Raw genomic sequence first — 22,761 nt, 5'->3', positions numbered from 1 at the left:
TTATAAGGAATTTGGTGAAAAGGTCGATTACAACAGGCTTGGCAGAATTAAATTCGGTATTTAAGGTAGTATACAAGGCGATATTGGGTGTGCTACATCCGTGGGGTTAAATTAAAATTTGTGGAAGGTATTGCCCCTTTTACTTTACTTCTTAGGATGTACATACAACAAACCTTTTATTAAAAAGAAGTACGAACTACGATGTACGACTTTTCGTGGTGACGGAACATTGACGGTATATTACAGTACCTTTAGACCTTTATCAGATTCTTTCCATGACTACTCGATCGTATAAAGCAAAACCTTGCAATCGGCTTGTCAAAGTTCATTTCATCGGGTTTTAGATGGCAGAGAAAGACTGTATAGTCTGAAATCTACAGGTACTCTGTATATGCCGAAGGCGTATAACACCGGCAAGATTGTTTACGAATATCCCTTACGAGTTGGACCACAATTCCGGAATACTTTGTCTACTTTACATGCAATTGAATCGGGTTTCACTTTATAACAAACTTTGTGAAGGTCAAGAACGTTCATTGTACTACTACCTAGAAGTACGTAATGGATCCCCACGAGAAATTTATGAATGCCGCAATCGAAGAAGCCGAGAATGGGAAGAAGGAGAATGGAATACCTATTGGATCGGTACTGGTTCGGGAAGGGAAGATCATCGGACGGGGTCATAATCAGCGTGTACAAAAAGGCAGCGTTGTACTTCACGCCGAAATGGATGCCCTAGAAAACGCCGGACGAGGAGTACCGTACGAAGAATGCGTGTTGTATACGACTTTGTCTCCCTGCGCCATGTGTAGTGGAGCTATTCTGTTTTATAACATTAAGCACGTTGTTATTGGTGAAAACAAGTCGTTTATGGGAGAGGAAGATTTGCTGAAACAACGTGGTGTTAAACTGGAAGTTCTAAACAATGTGCGCTGTACGGAGCTGATGAACACATTTATCAACGAACATCCCAGTCTGTGGTACGAGGACGGAAGAGATGATAGTAATAAATGATTATTATACCGAAGTTTTTTACAGATAAGCTTTTTTAAAACCAATTACATTACTTCCAGCGAAGCGTGTACAGTTCGAGTTGTAATAATTCAGATGATTGTCTACTGTTTGTGAGGGACTCATCGGGTTCGGAAGATAGTGCGATCATGGGAAGAACACACAGCTTTCTGACTTTTGCACATCGAAATGTACAGCTCTGCAGCTTGTGAAGTGTTCATTAAAAATCGTTGTGGCAATATTAACTATAGTGACAACTATAATCAAGAGAATTACTAGTAACTAACAAAATTTTTATATATACCTATTTTTAAGAAGTAGGAATGGCTGCTTCCAGGTCAGCTAGTCTCCCGATTTGTGGAATCGGCTGCTGCAAATTAAATTTTTATGAATAAGCGTACAATATTGATAAAATACATGATAACATCCATTGTAGTGCAAATGCTGTTATCACCATCGATGTGCTTTTGCGTAACATTTTGATAATTCAAAATGCATGGAGCGATACCACAACAGTTTAGGCAAAGGTCCGGTATCAATACAATGCCGAAAGTGTTGGACGAACCATCTATGCAAAGTGTACAATTAAGTACATCTGTCCAGTGCGGTTCACAATTAACAGAGAGTTGCAAAAGCGAATTTGGCATTTAACGGATTTGTTAAAGTCACTACGTGTATACACCGGAAGACGGATTCGCGACTGGTGTTTGCCGGTATTTTTCCACGAAAAGAAAAAACTGAGAATACGGGCAGTCTTCTATGTACCCAGACCGCTACTGTGCTAGTAATCTTCGGGAAAACTTTAAGTCCTATAATCCACAGCCCAGGTGAGTTCAGTTTTAATTTGCTCACATCGCGACTGCGTTTTTGGCAGCTTAGTGCAATACCAGATGCAGTTTGCTTATTGGCATTGTGAAAAATATTGTTGCCCTCTAGGGCGATGTGCATAGTGTATATGCAACACCAGAACTATTAGACGGTAGAAAACTCGCTTTTTCAGATGTTCTGTTTTAGGTGTTAGTTGGAGTTTCAAGCCTTTTTGTGGTAGAACAAAGAAGTAACTCGGGAAAATGGCACAGCACGAGCAGTTCATGAACGCTGCGATTGAGGAAGCCGAAAAAGGTCTCAAAGAAAATGGACTGCCCATCGGATCTGTTCTGGTGCGCAATGGACAAATTATTGGACGCGGTCGCAACCAGCGCGTACAGAAGGACAGCGTTATTCTCCATGCTGAGATGGACGCTATTGAAAACGCTGGTCGCGGAATCCCGTACGAAGAGTGCATCCTGTACACCACACTGGCGCCTTGTGCTATGTGCAGTGGGACGATTCTCTTCTTTCAAATTAAGCACGTCGTTGTTGGGGAAAACGAGACGTTGAACGGTGAAGAAGCGCTTCTGAGGCAGCGCGGTGTCAAAGTGGAAGTACTGAATAATGCTCGCTGCCGGGAAATGTTGAAAGGGTTCATCGAGAAAAATCCAGATTTGTGGCAAGAAGACGGGAGAGATGTTTTGACGGAAAAGTAGCTTTCAGAAAGCGCCGCTAATGTAAAAATTCGGGAAATTACAAATATGGTGCAGTAAGTAGGTACTAGCTTAAAATCAACATATTGCAATACTCTACTATGCGTGCAGTTTTAACTAAGAAGTTCCGGTTTTTTGAACCACACAAGTATTTGCTGCGCCGCAAAGTACGTATTAAAGCAATAAAAATTCTACAATGCCATTATAGAATTTTGATCGGCTCAGATGGCGATAATTAGCTGATACATTGAATAAATGCATGTGAATTTCACATGAAATGTTCGGAAGCTGACGCTGATTAGTAAACGTGATACTTCGGAGTTCCAAACAAGAAGGCCAGCCAGACACACCAGCAGATTTATAAAGCCAAGATACAAAGTAATAACTTTTTACTAAACGCATTTATGAAATCAAACTCATTTCATTTCTGTGCTTTCAAACTCATTTCAGTATATGATAATAATCATTTCATTTCATCATTTCATAATAATCATTTCATGATAATACTCATTTCAGTATATGATAATGTATCATTTACTTCAGTTAGGCCTCTGCGGATAGTTTTTCATTACATAAGTATAATAAAATACAGTACACAACAATTACTGTTCCATTACCCGGCTTAATCGCAAACTAATTTTGTACCATGTCGATGATCGATTTCATTTCAATGGTTCTTTGGTTCGTAATTACGCAACTGAAGTGTTCCAAAAGTTGTGCTTAATGGTACCGCTTCCGGTGACCACTGTGGGCGTTGGAACCCCGGCTGCTGGGCGACTGGTACCCTCGTGAGCGGCTGTGTGCGGTGACCGTGGGTCAGCGAGAAGCCGGCCGACCGGAGGTCGGCGGAAGAGAGCGACCAGTGCCCTGCGCAACCGAAGGCCCCAAACAAACCCCAAACAACATCCATGATCAGGCGTAAGGATTGATTCCGTCCGTTGGAATTTGGCTGCGGACGTAGGCGGAGAAACAGTTGCTTTTCCAGCGTCCAAGGCGCTGGATTTCTTTGTCGCTGGATCCTCCAACAGCGGCTGTTGTGGTACCGCCGATGCGGAAGCTGTGGGTTCCGTAACGGTGATGTTCCGGCAGGGGACACAGCAGGTGCTTCAGTGTTCGATCGACGTCTTGACGAGTCAGGTAAGCTCTGCTGGACAGTATGAAAAGCGGTTCACGCTTACTTCCGAGTTCGAGTCTTGACGCCGCGTATGTCGCAAGAGCACGAACTGGACAAACTGAACGCCCTGTCTTACGCAGTAACAGCTTGTAACCGTGACTGTATTGGTCAGTTTTTGTCGTTTTAAGGGACACGGTGATGACGTCAGCGGTAAGCGCGATATCATTGAACAGCAGCGTGCGCGCCGTACTGTAGGATGCTGGTGATGGTGCCGTGTACTCGCTTACTCTGAGAAGTCCGGCAAAGGCCATGGTGAATGCCGCCCAGTACATATGCTTGTCGACCGTGGCAAGATTCATTGCGGAAAGGCGGTCTTTCAGGTACCGCATAATATCGAGCGTGATAGGCAGGCGGTGATCCCGAGGCGTCGGTGCCAGTCTCTGGTAACCTTGGAGCGCGCGAGAAACGGCAGCGCTACGTGTCGGAATCGGGAATTCGCATTCAGTATGTTTGTTGGCGATGGATGCCAGGTAAACTTTGGCTGTTGCGATCGCTATGCCCCGTGAGTGAAGATCGGCAAGGAACCGGAGCACTGTGTCATCGGATGCAGGGAGTGGATGTTCGGCAAGGCGCACGCAAAATTGCTCAAACTGGAACCAACCGGCATCATACGCTTGTCGGGTGGACGCTGCAATGTGGTGGTATCGAAGCCGGTTGGCTACGGCGTTCAGCTCATTGCACTGATGTAGTTGGCCTCTAGCTCCTCCCATATATCCGGTAAGGCGTCCGGCGATTGTCTGGCGTCCGGGGCAAGCTGGCGGAATCGCATGTCCTGAAACCGTGACAGAGCGTCAGCGATGCTGTTGTCACAGCCATTAACGTGCTTGATAGTGATAGTAAAGTTGTTCTGAGCGACCGTCATCACCATCCTGCGCATCAGCGAAAGTACTGCTCTGTTAGTGGATCCAAGCTTATCCCACGCCTGACATACACCCATGTTGTCGCAATGAAACATCACCTTCAGGTTGCGAAATAAGTCCTGCCAGAGGGTTATAGCAAAGAACACGCCAAGCATTTCTTGGTATTCGATACAGGGATTGACCCTGCTTATCCATGCAGGCCAACGAGCATTGAACCAGCGGCCTGCGAAATAGCCACCGACACCGATTGACCCCGATGCATCGGTGTATAACTGCATCACGTCAGGCCTGCTCCAGTCAATCGTGAGAAAACTTGCTTTGCCGTTCCAATCCGGAAGAAACTGCAGCCACCAGGCAATGTCGAGCTGGAAGTCAGCATCTAATTGGAGTGACTGCGCATGGTGCGGCTGGCGAGGCGGCAGATTTGTCATTTTCTGAATCAAACGTCTGAGAAACAGCCTTCCGGCGGGAATGCACTTCGTAGCGAATTGCAGTGAACCAACCAGGCTTTGCAGCTCATCGAGCGAACACGTAGACTTATCCGACCAGGACCGGAGCAGCTCGATAAGTTGCTCGAGCTTCCCTGCTGGTAGAGAGAGCGTACGCGATACTGAATCTAGTGTTATACCCAGGAAGACTAGCTGAGTGGCGGGTCCCTCTAGCTTGTCTGCTGCGAGGGGAACGCCTAGCTCTTCGCATAGTTCCTTGAACAGCAGTACAAGTTCAGCGCAAAGACTACCTGGCGGTGCAATAATCAAAAAATCGTCAATGTAATGCAGTACGGCATAATGACCGGATATATGAATAAATATCCATTCGATTGCGTCCGAACAAGCGCAGAACAGCCGAGGTGAAGATCGACAACCAAATGGCAGTACGACATCGAAATAGTAGTTACCTTTAAACTTGTATCCCAATAGGTTCCACTGTGACTGCATAACTGGCATCAGCCGGAAAGCGCTTTTTATGTCGAGCTTTGCCATAACTGCGCCGCGGCCGGCTCGAATAATCAGCTTTACGGCGTCGTCAACCGAACAAAAACTTAGAGGCGGATCATCTTTCGGAATGTAGTCATTCACAGAATTTCCGGTTGGCTGTGACAGGTCCAGTATGGGCCGAAAGCCACCGCTCGACTTCGGTCGGATGCTGAGCGCATTGCAGACAAAATTCGGTAAAGGGGAAACTTTAAATGGACCGCGTGCGTGTCCGGAACCGATGCTCTTCTGGATGCATTCAGCCATAACAGCGGGATGTTCGGAGACTGTACGGGAATTTTGCGTAAATCGCTCAAGCTGCGGGCCCGTGTAGCCAAGGTCAGCTCCGTTGGTCAGCATGCCGATCAGGCCGGTTACGTATTGCCGATTAGGATGATCGACGAGGTATTTGGCAAACACGTGTGGCCGAAGTGGGGTGCGAAGGTCACTCCCGTTTGACGTCGTGGCCACTGCGGCGTGGGCAACTGTACTCTCCATGGCTGAGCGACTGACACTCGCTGCATTCGTGGACGCGTTCGCGGCGGCATGGCGTTGAGCAAATGCCCTTATTGAAGAGGTTGCAGATTTCCCCCTCTGCAGCAGGGCGGCCTCGAAAGGGCTGTTTACAATCCTTCTGAATATGTCCAACCCCTTTGCAGCGTCCGCACTGGAGCGTCGCGTGACGAGCCGAACCGCTAGTGCTAGCCGCCTTAGAGGTGGATATCTTGGGATTAGCGATACACTCTTGAAACGACTCTTCGTGGCGTCGCGTCCAAATATCCGTGTCGTACGGATTGTTGGCGGCGTAATTCCGAAATTGCATGTCGTACTTGAGGACGTGGTTGAAGCTGTACCCGCGGTCCGGATCGGAAAACAACGCAATGAGATCCATGTATTTCATAAAGGGAACCGTGAACTCGGGGTGGTTAAGCGTGCGATAGGAGACAAAGACTCCAAACGCTCGAGACCAGCTGGCATAGTTCGTGATTTGCTCTTTTTTAACTGATGGCATGAAAACCGCTTCACCTGTGGCTGGGTCGTGCATCATCTTTGTGCCAGTTTGGGGACGCTTGGACGGCACGCGATTCTGTGGCAGCAGGTCCACAAAATCGACAAACTGAGTGTGGTCCAGAAGAGTTTCTCGCAGTTTAGGGTTGACGGCTTGCATATCTTTGAAAGCTGAAGAGGCGGCAGGCTCTCCCGGATGACGGGAATTATTCTTCGGCTCTGGAGCGCTATCAATAGTTATCTGAGCTATTGGTTGCTTACCGGTGCCAGCGACGATCCGATTTGAGGATTCTGACAATGAGCGGGATCCAGCCGGAGGGACAGTCAAACTCGCTAATCCGCCACTTGGCTGCAAAGTGGAGACCGTCTGCTGTAAAGCAGCCACTTGCTCCGCTAGCGCTCGGATACTGTCGTCGGTGCTTGATGTGAACGTGGTAGTAGCTGGGACCACTACTTGTGAACGCAGGCGGCGGGGACCCGGCCGCGTTGGATTCCTCTGTCCGCGCGTAGAATTCGTGCCGATTCTCCCACGTCCTCTTCCTCTGCGTGTAGGAGGCATGTTGGTTCGTTCAATCAGCAGTAAACGTTCTATCGAGACGCGAAAAGTTCGAAAATTGAAGAACTTGAAAAGAACAAATCACTCGCGCGCAAACGAACAGATATGCAGTGACAGACAAATGCAAATGCAGAACAAAAAGCAAACCAAGCGCGGGCACAGGAACAGTGCCGAGCGCAAACGTCGGCGCGTGCAAGGCGGCGGCCGCTTTGATCTAACGGCCGTAGCGGCGCAGCGCCACCACCGACCCAGGTAACTGGCTATAGAAGGCGAAAGGAAAGAGCGGGAGCACACAACCTCCAGCTAACATTAAAACCAATTAACAACGTTAATTGTAACTTAACGTAGGCGCGGTAGCGGTTATGCCGGTAAGTGGTAGCGGGAAGCGATAAGATAACAGGAAGGTGACGCTTGCTTACGGTAAATCTGAAAGGCTTCCTACATTGCAAAACCATAACACTTTTGATTAGGTCAAAAGTGCGTCGCATGAATCCGGAAGTAATTAAACACTTTTGGTGAGACGTTTAACTGTAACACAAGTCTGCCGACAGATCGGCGGTTTTGGCAAGCAAAACTTATCTTTCTCGACTTCCGGTATTCATGATCAAATGCTGGTTGTTTACTTTTCCCATCATATAATTCCAAGCATATCTAAACTCAAATTTAATCCATCTGAAATATTTTGCAATCTGCAGTGAAAAACCTGAAAGTCAAAGTATTGAAACTACTTACTACATTGTTCTAGTAGCTGCAGCCACAAATAAGAAGCTCAAAATCTCCTGAAACCACAACTCGTGGCCGGTCCAATTATGATCTCCTGTGCGCACATATTATATGTACAGAGTAGATACAGACAGTTTTGAATGAGAAAAATTAAACTGACATGTAATGGTGGAAATTACTTTTTAATAATAGTTGAGAGAATCTATACAAAGATATATCTGGTTATTAATGTTAAAAACTAGATTTGCCCTTTGGTGCGTTCCCCTAAAATAGTAATGCGATTCCATCGGCAAGAACTCGGAATTTGGATTTCAGCGCGTCCAGTCGGTTTCTCCGTAGAACAACACGATCGGATTCGTCCCAGGAATATCCTAAATCCCTTTCGGTAGTTTCGGTTCAGAATGAAAAGCAGTAACGGATTGATTAACGAGTTGGACCACATTATTGCCGGTATCGCAAAGTCACTGTAACCGTACGTTCCATTGCAGCTGGATGTCAGGAGATACTTCTTTAACATCAGCGTCGCCATACCGTCCTCCCCTTGTCCCATTTGATAAAAGTGGCTGATAATATTCGGCATCACGCAGGCAAACAAAACCAGCAGGATCACGACAAACACCCGAATAGAGCGGAATTCGGGGCTGTCTACCACCCGTCTGGCCACGCTTTTGGTCGACTGGATTTCAGGCAATAAGCCCGCCTCGCTGACCCGCCGCCGTAGAACGTCCGCTAGCCGTATCCGCCGGTAAGCCACAAAAATGATGTGCCCATACATTGCAAAAGTAATACACAATGGGACAATGTTCTGTCCGATCACGTCAATGGCGTTGACCACGGGATGCAAACAGACGACACAAGAGCAGGGTTTTTGCATCAAGCGCGTGCACGTATCATTGGTTTGAAAATGGTACGGATACAAACCGAACGTGGAGGGAATGAACAATTTTGCGTATGTGAACAAGGTGGGAAATCCCCAGCATAAAAAGATGGCGGGTATGAGCATTGATCTAACCCGTCGCCGATGGAAGCCGGGATGAAATAGCCGGACGTGTCGTTCCACAGAAATCGTTGCGGCATGGGCCAGACTGGTGGCGTTAAAGTACTCACAAGCGGCTATGAAAAACTGGCAGAAAGTGTGCCCGGCTGACCAGCAGTCATCCTGGAACCAAAAGCGTATTCGTACGGGAATAATGATGGTGCTTAGTCCGAAATCGGCCACCGCATCCGAGATTAACAGTAAATTCGGGAAGGTCCGCAATTTTTTGGCGCTTAAAACCGACGCACAAAAACTAAAATTGGCTAAAAAAGCGGCAGCAGGAATAATGTAGATGCCGTAATAGAGTGTGAGCTCGGCTCGTTGGCTGCACGCACAGTCGTGTTTCCTATCCCAGAAATCGACGATGTCGGCCATAAAAGAAGCTCACCCAAATTAATTAGCCTAATTAGCAAAGGAACTAAAAAATTATGTACTCCTTGCAGCTACAGAATCCGTGCGAAATACAGCCACTTTTAATCGCAAGCAGAAGCAAAAGTTGCAATTATGAGTTCGAGCAGAGCTGTGCCGGGCTCGTTGCCGTAATCGTCAGAGACACAAACACATATACTACAATTCGTACTAATTTTGGGTAAGCAGGATAGTTATGTAGGTTGATATATTATATTATTATTGTTGTATTACAGTAGTACATAAATGTTCTGGAGTTCTAATTGCCTCACGACTTTCTCCGTGGTCCGCACGTTGTTTGTAAACAAGCTGATCACATAAAGGCATGATAAGGCCATGCTCAAACTGTACCAATACAAATTCTTCGTCGTCGTAGTAATTTGTACATACTGTACTAAAGTGCTACTCGAGTAGCTTATCGGTGTTATTATGAATAAACGAAGGATGGCCGTGAAACAACCAGGCTATCAAATGAGCCAGTGACGTCATGAACCGCATAAATTTGCAAATTTTTCTTGGATAAATTCAATTTTCTTGGTAGTGGACAAAGAGCTGAAACGGCTGAAGCTGAAACGGCTGAAGCTGAAGCTGTTCACAAAACACTTTTTGTGCTTTCACGTGGATTCTTGTATGCAAATTATATGTTATAATTATGATACGTAGTATGTAAATACGTATAACTACGTATTATAGCGGCAAAATTTTAGTAATTTTTGGACCGTCTTGTACTCGCTTCTAATTATTCCCGAAAGCTTCTAAGTAGGTAGATCTGAATCTCGAGTGATATTTTTACGTATTGTTACAGTATTTTAAAAGGTTGCGTCTGCTAATCCATTAAAAGAATAAACATTTAAAAAATAGTAGAGGAAATCGTACCTATTTTTACAGTATTGCTTGGATGCTCTTATAATTTAACAAATCAAGCTTGCTAAAGTTTGCGGCACTTACACATACTTTAGTAAGAAAAGCTAATTGAAAACATTCCGCCCATGGTTTCATATACAATTTTGCGCAAGCTGCCTTCTGACTTTCATTATGAATTTGAAGCATTCACGGATATTTACAATGTACTTATAATGGCTAAAATACACTGAGTCACAAGATATAAAGTGTTCAACTATGTAAATAACAGACGAACAATATAAAATAATGTAAGTTTATGCGCAGACGGAACAGGCATAACAATTTTATGAGTTTTGAGCAAACAGCCACAGCTGACACGGTTCAGAACGCAACAACATACGTATGTCAAGTTAATTTTGCTTGCAGTAAGCAAAGGAGAAACAACCACCCTACAGGATTACAAAATCGATGCAAGAAAATGCCGTTTTACCCACTGTAGTACTGAAGCCTTTTGTTTTTGGTAAATAACGCTTTCGTTAATCTAGAAAGTAAAAAGTGTAACATCAAACGGTTTAGAGACTACCTACATATAGAATCAGTTGACAATGCGACCGCCAACAGTTTTATGGCTAAGCAAAGCACTTGAAATGCTTGTAACTGTTTCAAATTTCAGCATTACTGAAGCCACTAATGAAAAACTGCAAGAAGCTGTTAGAAAACTATCTACATCGGAAGCCATGTCTAAATTTGTTCATGGGTCTTCCGGGAGGTATTCTACCGCGGCGCCAATGGAAACAATGGAAACAGACATCCCCAAGCTTACGGTGGTATTCCCATTTGGTCCTCAACGTCCCACGAGTACCGCGCGCTCTTCAAGCATCTCTACTTCGGTTTGGACAACAACAAAACCGATGGCTTCGTCGTATATTCTGCCAGTTACTGACTTAAGGTCAACAAGAGCCGGAGCCAACCACACAGTACTTGCGGATCAGTACACAAGTACGGTCGTTTAATACAGTGTTGTTAACTGTCAGTCTTCTTCCTAGAAAATTCAATTTATTTATTTAATATCTAGTTCTAGATCTTTATTATCACGAACAGAAAAAAATGCATACACCAATGCCAGAATCCCAGACAGAATTAACAAAAACCACTGCTATCATCGGAAAGCCCATGTTCTAAAACGCGGCCAGAGGGTGTTCATTTTTTCGAAAATGCATTCAAGCGACAAAACAAATCACCTCCACAAGCCGGGTCTGCCATGTAAAGTTAAAGTGCATCCATACTTAAGAATAGTATATCTATACTTAAGAAATTACTGTTGCTACGTTAAAAATATTAAGTTTGAAAATAAATGACCTTAAAGAAGACAAATATTCGGTTAATCCCATAAGGGATTAATTGGGTCTTATGGGATTAATTGCCCCTTTCTAATTGTCAAACATAAGAAAATGCGTGAAACGTAAAACATTTTCATCTTACTGTTAACCATTTCGCGGAAACGTCCAAAATATTACGCTGATCAGAAATCTTTCAATCAGAAAATCGCTGACAAAAATTCTGCATTATATACCCAGACTGGGCCAGACAGGCATTTAAATCGTAAAATGCCGTTGTGCAAAATATAGTACGAATCACTACAAGGTAATTAGTACGAGGCAAGCGGCAACTCTTTCCCATCGCTTTAGTAAATTACATCACTTTCCCTGCTGCATTTTACCCGTATGCAGGCGCTCACGGGATCCTTAATGCTATCGTGTTCATTCTCCATCAGAGTACTCTTAATCAGTTGCGTAATCAGCTATAGCCGCAAAGCCGGTCTATAAGTGAAACGGCTGAAATCAAGAATCACGTGTGCGCCCACACACGGTGAAGATGCAGCAGGGAAAGTGATGTAATTTACTAAAGCGATGGGAAAGAGTTGCCGCTTGCCTCGTACTAATTTCACTGACCAAACACACGAAATAATTACACTGAATGAGTGACCAAAATACCACTGCCATCTAGTGCACGCTTCCCGTTAGGTGAATGAGTGACCAAAATACCACTGCCATCTAGTGCACGCTTCCCGTTAGGTGAATGAGTGACCAAAATACCACTGCCATCTAGTGCACGCTTCCCGTTAGGTGAATGAGTGACCAAACTACCACTGCTATCTAGTGCACACTGCCCGTTAAATGGGTGAGTAACCAAAGTTTTGTTCACAAACTACCAGTGCACACAGTCCGCCAGGTTAGTAGGTGACTGCCCTACCATTACTGTTGCTTTCAGTTGGGTACGTACTGTAAGTTCTCGCTTCTCAAATTTAGCAATGTTCACCTGCAAAGCCAGTAGGCACGCGTAATGAGTACCAGGAAGTCCGAAACGGCGAAACCGATTCTTCTTTAAAAATTGCTGTGTTGGAGACCCACTGAAGACCACAAGAAATGCGGAGGCGAAGCCGACGTCATTTCTTGTAATAAGCCATAACGGCGTGCCGGTAGTGCAAATAAAAGCGTTCCAATGGACCCAGGGGCCAGTGCTGATTAACGCTGTATACCATATTTTGATTGATTAATTGATTGATTGTTTATGGAGTAGCCAAGCCGGGTACAAGTAATTAATGTAAAATTGATGTACAGTTTTACCAAGTTGCTTAACTTTTTAGTTTAGCATTAGCAATGTGCGCATGAAGTGGCTTTACAAAAAAAAACTTATAACCTCGGATTTCAGCCCGGGTTGTTATCTCGTATTAATAAAAATAAACAGGTTTATGATTTTGTCTTCTATGAAAAATAATCACCTTTAATTCGAAGGATACATCCTAAAAAATTATTTCAGTGTGTGCATTCTAGGTGCAGCCTTTACTACCTCGGCGTTATTCACTAAAACGACCACTGCTCGTCCAGCCGAGCTAACCATAGGTACCACACGGAAAACCGTTACCGATGGCCTTCTGGATTTAGTCACCACTTTTGATCCGGATTTTATCAAAACACGGCAGCTGTGGGAGAGGCTTTGGAACTATTCTTTTTCTAGTCCGAATGGGTTCTCCCTTGAAAACTCTTCCGTGGAGCTATCTTCAGTTATTGCCGAATTGCACGATATTATTGCCAGTTGGACTTACTGCGATTTAACTTGTATGAATCTCACATTATCGAGGTTTGTCCGCGTTGGCAGAGCGGTTCCACTTCACGTTCTCATGCAAATGGAAGACAACTTCGGCAGCTGTGATCAGTTTCTGCGGCTTCCGAGCATACTAATGCGGAAATTATCAAACGATACGGTGACAGGTTTGTGGTATCCGCTGACAAGCAAAGAAGGGCTGTCGTACAGTGTTGGGGACGTCTGGTTGCATAACAGTTATAATTATACGTTAATTGGATTCACCAGTCGTGATGGTTTTGAGTTCCCTTTGAATACATCTGTGCATGTGCTCGTATATTCGAACAATCAGGAGCCAACATCCACCGCAGTGGGAGTGACTACCGATCCCATCGATTCTTTCAGCTTGTACAACTGTGAGATAGACGTCAGGCTTCCCAAATCGCTCGTCGACTTGCTGATACCGGTTGGAGGTCATATTGAATTATCTGATTTTTTTCAAAAGAATTTTGCAAAAGGTAAAGTTTCAGTTAATGTCATCTTGCATTTACATGGATATACATACATATACAGAGTACCGTAATTCGCATGACCGTTTCAACATTTAAATAAGGTAGTTCGCCAAAACTCTTGTATCTGTCTCCTTTTAATAGGCCACCCCACTATAACAACAGCCGTTTCTCAAATTTGGATTGAAATCTCTCAGCGAAGCGGATTTCACACTGCAACAATTCAAAACCTGGTTTTACCGGACAAATTAAATTATACTGGCATTAGTATCATATCCCGAGTGATCTCACTTGACGGTTTTAATATCAGTTATAAAGCAGATTTTATGGGATACCCTCCATCTGGTCTACTGAATGGCAGTAGCATGCCTTACCGCTTCCAAGAACCGATTTCCTTCACCGTTTATGGATTACCGCTGACTTCTACAGAAAGCTCATTGCGGTATCTTTGTGGCCATTATAATGTCAATGTTGCCTATGGCCACAACCACGGCGAATGGAGCCTCGAAAACGGCTGTCAGACGTCAACGTTCAGCGAGGTGACCTTTACCGACTCCTCGTCTACTTACAATGTATCCGCTCTTACTTGCCATTGTTATTATTTCGGCTGGTATGCCGTGTTTCGTGCAACCGAAATTCAGCCTTCCGCTGGAAATTTGCTGGATGTCATATTTCAACGTGTTCAGGAATTGCATAAAAAAGGTCAATCGTCTGCTGTATTACTGCAACAAATCAGTGCCATGCTGGAACAATTGGAAAATGTGGCAGCCATAAATGAGCAGTCGGCTTTGCAAACAATTCTGGAATTCTTTCAAATTGGCAATGTTATCGAACTACCCAGTATCGCTGAAGTGCACAATAAAAGCGGACTTTGCAACCGTTTAATGACGTTACGGGATAAGATTGCGAGTAGTATTAAATTTTACACGAACAACAGTGATGAAATTATTTCAGCAACGACAAAAGATTTTTCCGTGACGGTAACTCGTTTGTCAAAGGCATCCCGGTTTATTGGAATGGCATCGTTTTTGGAAAATAACAACTTACATAAAATTATTGATAATAAAAGCATGGAAATTCCTGGCGAGAAGCAGCTGGGATCCAGTATCACGTTGCCGGATTCGCTGGTCGATTATTTGATTAAACTTTCTGGTGCGTATGCGATTTACGTGCTTTAACTACGATTATATCTTACTCAGGTATCATTAATCCAAATTGATAATGATACTATCATACTAGGTATCGGCCAACAATTTTAGTTAAGTGGAAGTGTGTTTCAAAATTACAAAAATATAAAATTCTGTGATCCATACGTTGCAGAACATAAAGAAATCCGTATGTGGTTTGAGGTATCTCGCAATTCGACCATTTACAATGCGACGATGGGTTTCGCGGACAATGCTACCAGTGACTTTCCAAACAGCAGTCCAAGGCAGTTCGCTTTAGCGTCTTTCGTAACCGGTGCCAGTATTTCTGTGGGTCCTGTTATAAACTGGACCGACTTTATTACGATCCGATTAAAAATACTTTATTACGTAAGTTTTCATAGCTGTAAATTGAAATTTTTCTTCTCCAACCCGGTTTGTACTTACCTTTTTTACTTCTCACAGCACACCAATTTCACATACACTTGTGCTTATTGGGATATCTATGCAAACAAAGGATTTGGCGCCTGGAGCACAAATGGGTGCAAAAGCGGAGGCATAGACAACACTTACATGACGTGTTTCTGCAATCATTTGACGAGTTTTGGAATCCTTGTGGATGCCAGCGGGTTAAGCGGAGTATCACCAGCTACAACCAAGATTTTGTCAGCAATTACGTATGTCGCCTTAATAATCTCCATCATTGCCTTAACTGTCGTTATCACCATGACCTTCCTTATACGGTAAATTTGAAAGCACACGCTAAATTCGAACAAAATTCGTCCTCCAGAAGTTACCTAAATGCATTTTCTAAAGCATTTATTATTTTAGAAATTTCAGCAACCTGAATTCACGGTCTATAACGAAACGCTTCAACGACAAAGATTTCGTCATTATCAACTTATGTTTGTCTCTCATTCTGACCTACGCGGTATTTCTGGGTGGAATTGATCAACTGGAACCACGAGAATTGTGTATGCTCACCGGTATTATTTTACACTGGTTGTTCCTAGTCTCTTTTGCCTGGTTAGCTGTGGAGGGATTGTTGCTGTTCAAAACGTTTGCCGCCCAGACTTTGCCGTTGCCCATGAATCACTTTCAGTTACGGTCTGGACTACTCTGCTGGATTCTTCCTTTTTTGTTGATCGCCACCAATCTGATAATCGATTACGACGCTTACGGATATGGATTAGTGAAAGCGTACGCAAATATTCAGGGTGATATCCGCACAATACATGGAACTAACAGAGCTGACGTATTTTCAGATGTTGGCTGGACGCTTTATACGCTTCACTGCAATATTATTTGACCGTCATCCTTCCGATTTGCCTAATACTGGCATGGAATTTGATAGTTTTCATTTTAGTTGCCAAACGTAAGGAATACACTTCATTCTGCTAGTAATAAAATAAGCGTTAAGAATAACCATCTGCATGACACCGTTTTTCAGAGTTGATTTCAACAAAACTGAAAATCCGCTGTACGAAGATTAACGCTGACCTTTCCATACAATTACGGCGTTGTGCCATATTGTTTGTCCTTTTGGGGCTACCTTGGATGCTGCTTCTGGTTAACATATTTAGCAGCAGCGCAGTGGCATCCACTGTGATGAACGTGCTGATAACTATCTTTTGTGGTACACAAGGAATCGGAATACTGGCCATACAAATTCATGGAACTAAAACTGTTCTCCGCCGGATATCGAAAACATTACTGGAGTCGCGCAGCACCACAAGGACCAGGAGCACGATAATATCATCACGTAAAAACCGTTACTGGTATGATCCACTTGCTTTCGATTGATAGTCTAAGGGGTTTGTTTTTGTTTGCAGAAATCGGTACTGTTGGATATAAGACGTCGTGAACTTTTGGATAAAGTTTTCTACGCCTGTCATATATTTTCATCTTAGATTTGCATTATTGAGTGTAAACGCAATGGGAAAGCTTATTTTATACAGACTGTTTATATTTCAAAAATGTACAATCGCGTGCTGTGTTGAAAGCTTGGTGATCAAGCGGCAAAAATTTGTACTATACGATTTTCGCATACAAAGGAAAACGCTGTCACACTACCTACAATGTAAACAAATTATGTTACGATGAGTTAAATCCACTTGGCTTCAGCAGGCGTTTTATGATATTTGTCTAACTTCATGAAGCTTAAATAAACGTAAGCAAAGCGTTTTCAATGTCAAAGGTTATAAATTATACTTCCATCGCCGGGGTAACATTACCGAACTCTGCACTCACGCAACATATAAATAATATGGACCTGAACCATGATTACCTCGCAAAAATTTCTTACGACAATCAACACTCAGCAGAATTCATGGCTCTCCGTGAATAATCAAATTTCGTGAATTTAAAGGTTCATGAACTTATACTGTTGTAGATGGTGTTTAACATACAGCTGGTAATAGTATGGTGGTCGCATGCTAATACCGGAGGGATTACTAACAATCTGTTCAAACTGCAAAATGCACGCTAATGCTAACTGAATGTTAAAGCATTCTCGATCGGATCAGCAAAGATCATAATACAATAAAAGCAGCAAAAATCCTTTCCTTTTTATCAGTTAAGTATGTTTCCGTAAACTGGACTATATATAAAAATACTTTTTACAAATAATGTATTGCCGCAAGGCAGCCAAAAAGCTGATTACATCGTGTTGGATTATTATGCTTGGTCTGGCGCAACATTTGACCTGTCGGAAAGTAACGGTTCGTCGTACGACTTATATGGCAGCATCACACGGGAACGAGATGGTCAGCGAGGTGCCAATAAAGTTTGGCAACGAGTATGTTTAATTAGAACTTTATTATGTATATAGATATATCTATAGCTTTGTACATTGCACCACAAGGACGGTGCCACGCCAGAATAACACTGGGAAAGTTTTCGGTAGTAGCTATAAGGAGAGGATCACACCGAAGAGCATGTAGGACGGCGATAAAGCCCGCTAGGCTGGTATACTAGAGCAGGGTAGTACAGTAGTTAAATTATGAGATGACTACGGTAGGGATACATCTTGGCTTTAGGTTGCAGCGGGAGTTTACGACAAAAGGCACCCAGGTCAAGGTCAACACGGATCACACAGAAACTGACAACACCTCAAGTACGGGTCGCAAAAAAACAATAACGGTACTTATATTATGTATTTAATTGCTTTGAGTCTTCGTTTTCGGCCATGCATGCCTCAATATGCATACTTTACTGATGAAGTATTTTAATTAAGCAAAAAATGGTAACCATTACAGTCGCGCGCTATTACAGTCGGTAGATTATGTAATTAACCACATGTTGTTGTTAAACACAGCTGCAAGACTGTGGTTAACTGGGTGAACCTTTTCCCAAAGGTAAAATTGTTATGAATAATCAGACAGACACATTTATAGGTTTTGCAAGTACAAGTTGGAGTTCTCCATCTGGTATATCCATACCTGCGAGTTACGCTGCTGTTTCTCGGCAAGGCTACGTGAATTTAAGTCAAATGCAAAATATATGGGAGAGAATCCTGAATTACCCGGCGGATGGATACCGGCGTCCGAACGCCAGTGTGGAATTGTCGGCATTCATTGTGGAACTACAGGATGAAGTCGAAACTTCGAATCATACTGGAGTCTTCAATCTACAAGAAAACATAGGCAATATGTTGCGCATTGCGTCCGGCAGTGTTATACCACATGCAGTCTTACAAGAAATGGAGAAGAAGAATGCAACTTGCTCACAGCTTCTCCAGCTTCCAGCTCTAACGCTGGCACGGTTATCAAACGCTGGAACAATGGAGCACTGGTATAGGTTAACCGGCAACGATCAGGAACAGTTCTACTTTAATGTTGGAAATCTGACCATGTATCACAGCGACAATTACACGATGATTGCATTCGTTAAGCGCTTTTATCAAGGGATAAACTTTAATACAACCCTGGATGCAGTGCTGTCGTCCTCTCCAAAAGAAACCACAGTGGATATTGTCGAAAATTTTGGAGATAATTGTTCCAACCACAACAACAGAGGAAACTGCGAAATCTGGGCTAGGTTGCCGGGTTCCTTATTTAGTTCGCTTATTCCGTTGTGGAACGCTGCCAGTGATTATTCTAATAGTAGGTTAACGTACGTGAGGGCAGATGACAAAAAAAGTGAAATCATTCAAAGTGTACTCGTACCTTTGTTCAAAGAAATAAAAATTAAAATATCGTTTATGTAATAAATTTTTCACTCTATTACCGTACTCATTAGCCTCATTAGACTGCGGGCAGATTTTGATTAAATTACAGATTACTCAGCTTTTAGCAAAAATCATGACAATTCACCTGTCGGACTTTGGATGGAAATTATACAGCAGAATTCTCTTGATCTAGCCGTCGTGAGCAATGGAAACAGTTATTTTGGTTACCACAAGGTTGTAATGGTATCGCGAGTATTTTCTCTTGCAAATTCCAGTTCCAGCAGCATAAACGCCCACATAAACGAACCGGCATACCGTTTTCCGGATCCTGTTACAATGACAGTTTATACGCTTCCTTTAAATGGGAGGGAAATTTCCCGATATACGTGCGGTCACTCTTCGACTACTAACAATCGCCGTCCGCTAGTGTGGGATTTTGAAAAAGACTGTCTAATGACCACCAAGGACGTCTTTTCGTCGACGTACCTCAATCAAAGTTTGTGGAGGATTACTTGTGCGTGCCACTATTATGGACGTTACGCCGTGTTCCGATTAGATGACGCAGATTTGATTTCCGTTGCCGACATATTGACCATTGCTCTGGAACGTCTTCGAGACATGTACCAGCAAGGTCAGTCCCCTTATCGGTTACTTGAAGAAATCAACAAGATGTTGAATCACCTGGACACAACTGTCAATTACAGTAACAACTCAGCGCTGCAGTTAGTATTGGAATTATTCCAGTTTGGCAATGTTATCTCACCATCATTGATTTCCAAAGTACAGAATCGGACTGGGATCTGCAATCGCTTAATGTCCCTTCGTGACAATATCGCCCGGAATGTGACCTTTCTGACTAACGATAACAGTGAAATGATCACGGCATCAACGAAAGATTTCTCGGTTGTGGTGACCCGCTTCTCCCGCATTTCACGATTTGTGGGAATGGGATCGTATTTGGATAAATCAAATTTGTCAAAAATTACCGCAGCAGATGATGTTGAAAGCGGCTCCATGGTGACCAGCATTACAATGCCAGATTCTTTAATTGACCATTTGATACAAATTTCGGGTAAAAGTAAGTCAAAGGTGAGCGCTGGTATAGTTTCTAATAATGCATTTTTTAGAGCGAACGGAGTTTCGGGTTTGGTTTGAAGTTTCACGCAATTCCAGCATATACAACGCGACAACCGGTTCACTGGACAGTAGTTTTACTGTAACCAGTAATCAAACGGAATTTACATTAGCATCATGGGTTATCGGTGCCACCATTTCCGGCCTTGATAAACCCATAACTGACTGGACTGATTCAATTAGCATTCGGATAAAGATATTTGATTACGTAAGACGCATCACTGATTCACTAGGCTAATTGGGACCTATCCTGATTTAACCATCAGTTAATTTAGAAATGTTTTATTAATTAGCGTCCAACTTTGAATTATGTATGCGCCTTTTGGGATGTTCATGCAAATTCTAAATTTGGAGCGTGGAGTACGAAAGGGTGTACAACCGGAAAAACGGACAAGGCTTATATCACATGCTATTGTAACCACCTGACCAGTTTTGCCATATTGGTGGATCCCAGTGGATTAGGAAAACTTTCGAAAGACACACGAAACATTTTATCAGTTTTTACTTCTATCGCCTTGATCACATCCATAGTGGCTTGAGCTATCGTGATCGCCATGACCTTTCTTACAAGGTAAGACTGGTGGTCATGACATGCAAGGAAAAGTGAAAAGTCTTTGGAATTATAACAAGACAATCAAACAGTATCATCGCAACACCCGAATCCTGGTAACAAGCAATAATAATTTACTTGTTGATGTTCTAGAAATTTCAGCACCACCAGCATAAGATATGCCGTAAAAACACGATCCACCAGAAAAGATCTGAGCAACAAAGATTTCGTCCTGATTAATCTATGCGTCTCGCTTATTCTAGCTTATGTGACCTTTCTGTGTGGCATCGACCGATTGGAATCCCGAGATCTGTGTCTGACCGCAGGCGTCTTCTTGCATTGGTTTTTTCTAGTTTCTTTTGCATGGATGACTGCGGAAGGACTGCTACTTTTTAAGACATTTGCTGCCGGTAACCTGATTGTGTCCTTGGAAAGGTTCCAACTGTGGTCCGCCTTGTGCTGCTGGAGTATGCCCTTTGTCATTGTGACTATCAATTTGACCATCGATCGTAATATTTACGGTTATGGTTCTACTAAATCGTAAGCAGCCGTTTTTAAAAAATTTCGTAACAAATTTACATTTATCGAATGCTTGCTCAGTAATTATTTTTGCATCCGCAAATCTGACTTTACAGATGCTGGCTGGATTCCATATATGCACCCGTGCAGTTCTATCTCACTATCATCTTGCCAATCTGTCTGTCACTGGCGTGGAATATTTTAGTTTTCATATTAGTCATAAAACGTAATAAAGATATCATACTATTATTCATTCGAGTACTCACTGCTTACAACTTATGAATTTTTAGGACTAATAAGTAAGAAATTAAAAATCCGATCGACCAGAACCGAAGCTGACCTTTTCCTGCAACTACGACGATGCTTGATTCTCTTTGTTCTACTTGGCCTTCCTTGGATGCTGTTATTAATTGATGTTTCCAATAACAGCAGCGAAGCTTCTCTGGCCATGCACATTTTAATATTAATTTTCTGTGGCACGCAAGGCATCGGGATTTTGTTTATACAAGTCTGTGAGATCAAGCCGGTGTTTGGGAAAATTTCGAAAGTAATATGGTCAGGACGCACGAGCAGTACTAAGGCAGCCAATTCTACAACCACAGTCGAGCATCCCGAACACAAGAGTACGCTGATAGATGCTATCCTATTGAAAGTTATGATGAAAATGCAAATTATGGTTTACATTTGTTTTTCACACAGAGAGCCATAGAACTGCTAAAGGCAAAGCCACGTGATCTCAACAGGGAACCAGATTTCTGTGCCGGTAGTACGCCAATTCGTCTCATGCCGAAGTGACTTATGGCGATGGACATACAAATCTACGTTTTGCATGTAAACGTTTTGTAATGACCGTATGTGCGGAACGCACCATGCCATTTCATGCTTTAACCGAACACATTAGCGGAAGGTTTTGAAATTCTTCGATGGGTTGTTTTGTGATATTATACTGCAAAGTATGGTTGCATGTTCCAACAATTAGTGTGCTCGTCTATTTACTACGTTAATTATGATAAGCAACGTACTTATTGTACTCGTAGTTTGTAAGTATAGGCCTTGGTGTGGCTAACAAACTACTAAACTTGTTTGGCGATTCGCTTTGCACGCTGCAGTTCTAGAATAATGTTTATGTTGTTTTTAATTACGGTTATTGTTGCCTTGTTAAACTAATGTTGTTTTGTTTGGTTTTACCAGTAACAAAGTTATCGATTTCTCATTGAGAGGCTCAGTAAAAGGTTTCTTGGCATCTATTTCAAAAGAAAATTGAAAAGAAATTCCTGGTCTGTGATCTTTTTACTCAACGGCAACTAATTAGATTAAGGCAATACCTCTTTTCAGCGCGCGCACCGATCTTCCAGAAATTTATCAGAATTATACATTATATTCTTTTGGAATATGTTACGCATAATAGAAGAAGGCAATTTTTATATACGTAATGTTCTCTCATAAAGCATTGCCGCTCCGTTAAGCATAAAATAATGCCTGGAGGCAGTTAGAACACGCAGCATACAAAACGTATTGCTCGCGTTATAATTGCAC

At 43.0% G+C, this 22,761-nt stretch overlaps 7 protein-coding genes across 11 annotated transcripts; 4 read left to right on the top strand and 3 right to left on the bottom strand.

Moving 5' to 3' along the window:
* The first annotated feature begins 92 nt into the window (after nucleotides 1–92).
* Nucleotides 93–1,162, top strand: LOC129593548 (uncharacterized). Its single transcript, XM_055489918.1, has one exon. It carries the CDS (start codon nucleotides 562–564, stop codon nucleotides 1,012–1,014), a length of 453 nt encoding a protein of 150 aa, XP_055345893.1. The 5' UTR covers nucleotides 93–561; the 3' UTR covers nucleotides 1,015–1,162.
* Nucleotides 1,163–1,537: 375 nt separating this feature from the next.
* Nucleotides 1,538–2,788, top strand: LOC129593547 (uncharacterized). 2 transcript variants are annotated; one of them, XM_055489917.1, is made up of 2 exons: nucleotides 1,538–1,838; nucleotides 2,012–2,788. In XM_055489917.1, exon 2 carries the CDS (start codon nucleotides 2,082–2,084, stop codon nucleotides 2,535–2,537), a length of 456 nt encoding a protein of 151 aa, XP_055345892.1. In that variant the 5' UTR covers nucleotides 1,538–1,838; nucleotides 2,012–2,081; the 3' UTR covers nucleotides 2,538–2,788. The 2 variants fall into 2 exon arrangements, with proteins under 2 accessions (XP_055345892.1, XP_055345891.1); XM_055489916.1 differs by having other exon boundaries at nucleotides 1,541–1,838; nucleotides 2,026–2,788.
* A 181-nt stretch (nucleotides 2,789–2,969) lies between these two features.
* On the bottom strand, nucleotides 2,970–5,608 carry LOC129593478 (uncharacterized). The gene has a single exon (XM_055489809.1). The coding sequence runs from the start codon at nucleotides 4,416–4,418 to the stop codon at nucleotides 3,447–3,449; it is 972 nt and encodes a 323-aa protein (XP_055345784.1). The 5' UTR covers nucleotides 4,419–5,608; the 3' UTR covers nucleotides 2,970–3,446.
* A 254-nt stretch (nucleotides 5,609–5,862) lies between these two features.
* Nucleotides 5,863–7,483, bottom strand: LOC129593477 (uncharacterized). The gene has a single exon (XM_055489807.1). It carries the CDS (start codon nucleotides 7,107–7,109, stop codon nucleotides 5,988–5,990), a length of 1,122 nt encoding a protein of 373 aa, XP_055345782.1. The 5' UTR covers nucleotides 7,110–7,483; the 3' UTR covers nucleotides 5,863–5,987.
* Nucleotides 7,484–7,779: 296 nt separating this feature from the next.
* Nucleotides 7,780–9,527, bottom strand: LOC129593476 (trace amine-associated receptor 3-like). Its single transcript, XM_055489806.1, has one exon. The coding sequence runs from the start codon at nucleotides 9,238–9,240 to the stop codon at nucleotides 8,068–8,070; it is 1,173 nt and encodes a 390-aa protein (XP_055345781.1). The 5' UTR covers nucleotides 9,241–9,527; the 3' UTR covers nucleotides 7,780–8,067.
* A 1,124-nt stretch (nucleotides 9,528–10,651) lies between these two features.
* Nucleotides 10,652–16,893, top strand: LOC129593474 (adhesion G-protein coupled receptor G2-like). 4 transcript variants are annotated; one of them, XM_055489803.1, is made up of 9 exons: nucleotides 10,652–11,115; nucleotides 12,951–13,718; nucleotides 13,854–14,861; nucleotides 15,030–15,244; nucleotides 15,320–15,597; nucleotides 15,686–16,054; nucleotides 16,120–16,229; nucleotides 16,305–16,616; nucleotides 16,687–16,893. In XM_055489803.1, exons 1-9 carry the CDS (start codon nucleotides 10,722–10,724, stop codon nucleotides 16,716–16,718), a joined length of 3,486 nt encoding a protein of 1,161 aa, XP_055345778.1. In that variant the 5' UTR covers nucleotides 10,652–10,721; the 3' UTR covers nucleotides 16,719–16,893. The 4 variants fall into 4 exon arrangements, with proteins under 4 accessions (XP_055345778.1, XP_055345777.1, XP_055345780.1 ...); XM_055489802.1 differs by having other exon boundaries at nucleotides 16,305–16,893; XM_055489805.1 differs by lacking the exon at nucleotides 10,652–11,115 and adding an exon at nucleotides 12,487–12,705 and having other exon boundaries at nucleotides 16,305–16,893.
* A 316-nt stretch (nucleotides 16,894–17,209) lies between these two features.
* On the top strand, nucleotides 17,210–22,448 carry LOC129593613 (uncharacterized). The gene is made up of 11 exons (XM_055490022.1): nucleotides 17,210–17,651; nucleotides 17,893–17,969; nucleotides 18,250–18,957; nucleotides 19,132–20,094; nucleotides 20,150–20,364; nucleotides 20,450–20,686; nucleotides 20,728–20,759; nucleotides 20,860–21,246; nucleotides 21,342–21,451; nucleotides 21,516–21,848; nucleotides 21,925–22,448. The coding sequence occupies exons 1-11, from the start codon at nucleotides 17,482–17,484 to the stop codon at nucleotides 21,957–21,959; spliced, it is 3,267 nt and encodes a 1,088-aa protein (XP_055345997.1). The 5' UTR covers nucleotides 17,210–17,481; the 3' UTR covers nucleotides 21,960–22,448.
* Nucleotides 22,449–22,761: the final 313 nt, after the last annotated feature.

This window comes from Paramacrobiotus metropolitanus, unplaced genomic scaffold (assembly GCF_019649055.1).
Source record: "Paramacrobiotus metropolitanus isolate TYO unplaced genomic scaffold, Prichtersi_v1.0 Parri_scaffold0000062, whole genome shotgun sequence".
NCBI lineage: Eukaryota > Metazoa > Tardigrada > Eutardigrada > Parachela > Macrobiotidae > Paramacrobiotus > Paramacrobiotus metropolitanus.
The sequence above is the reverse complement of the archived record's forward strand: the minus strand, read 5'-3'. Positions and strand labels throughout refer to the sequence as shown.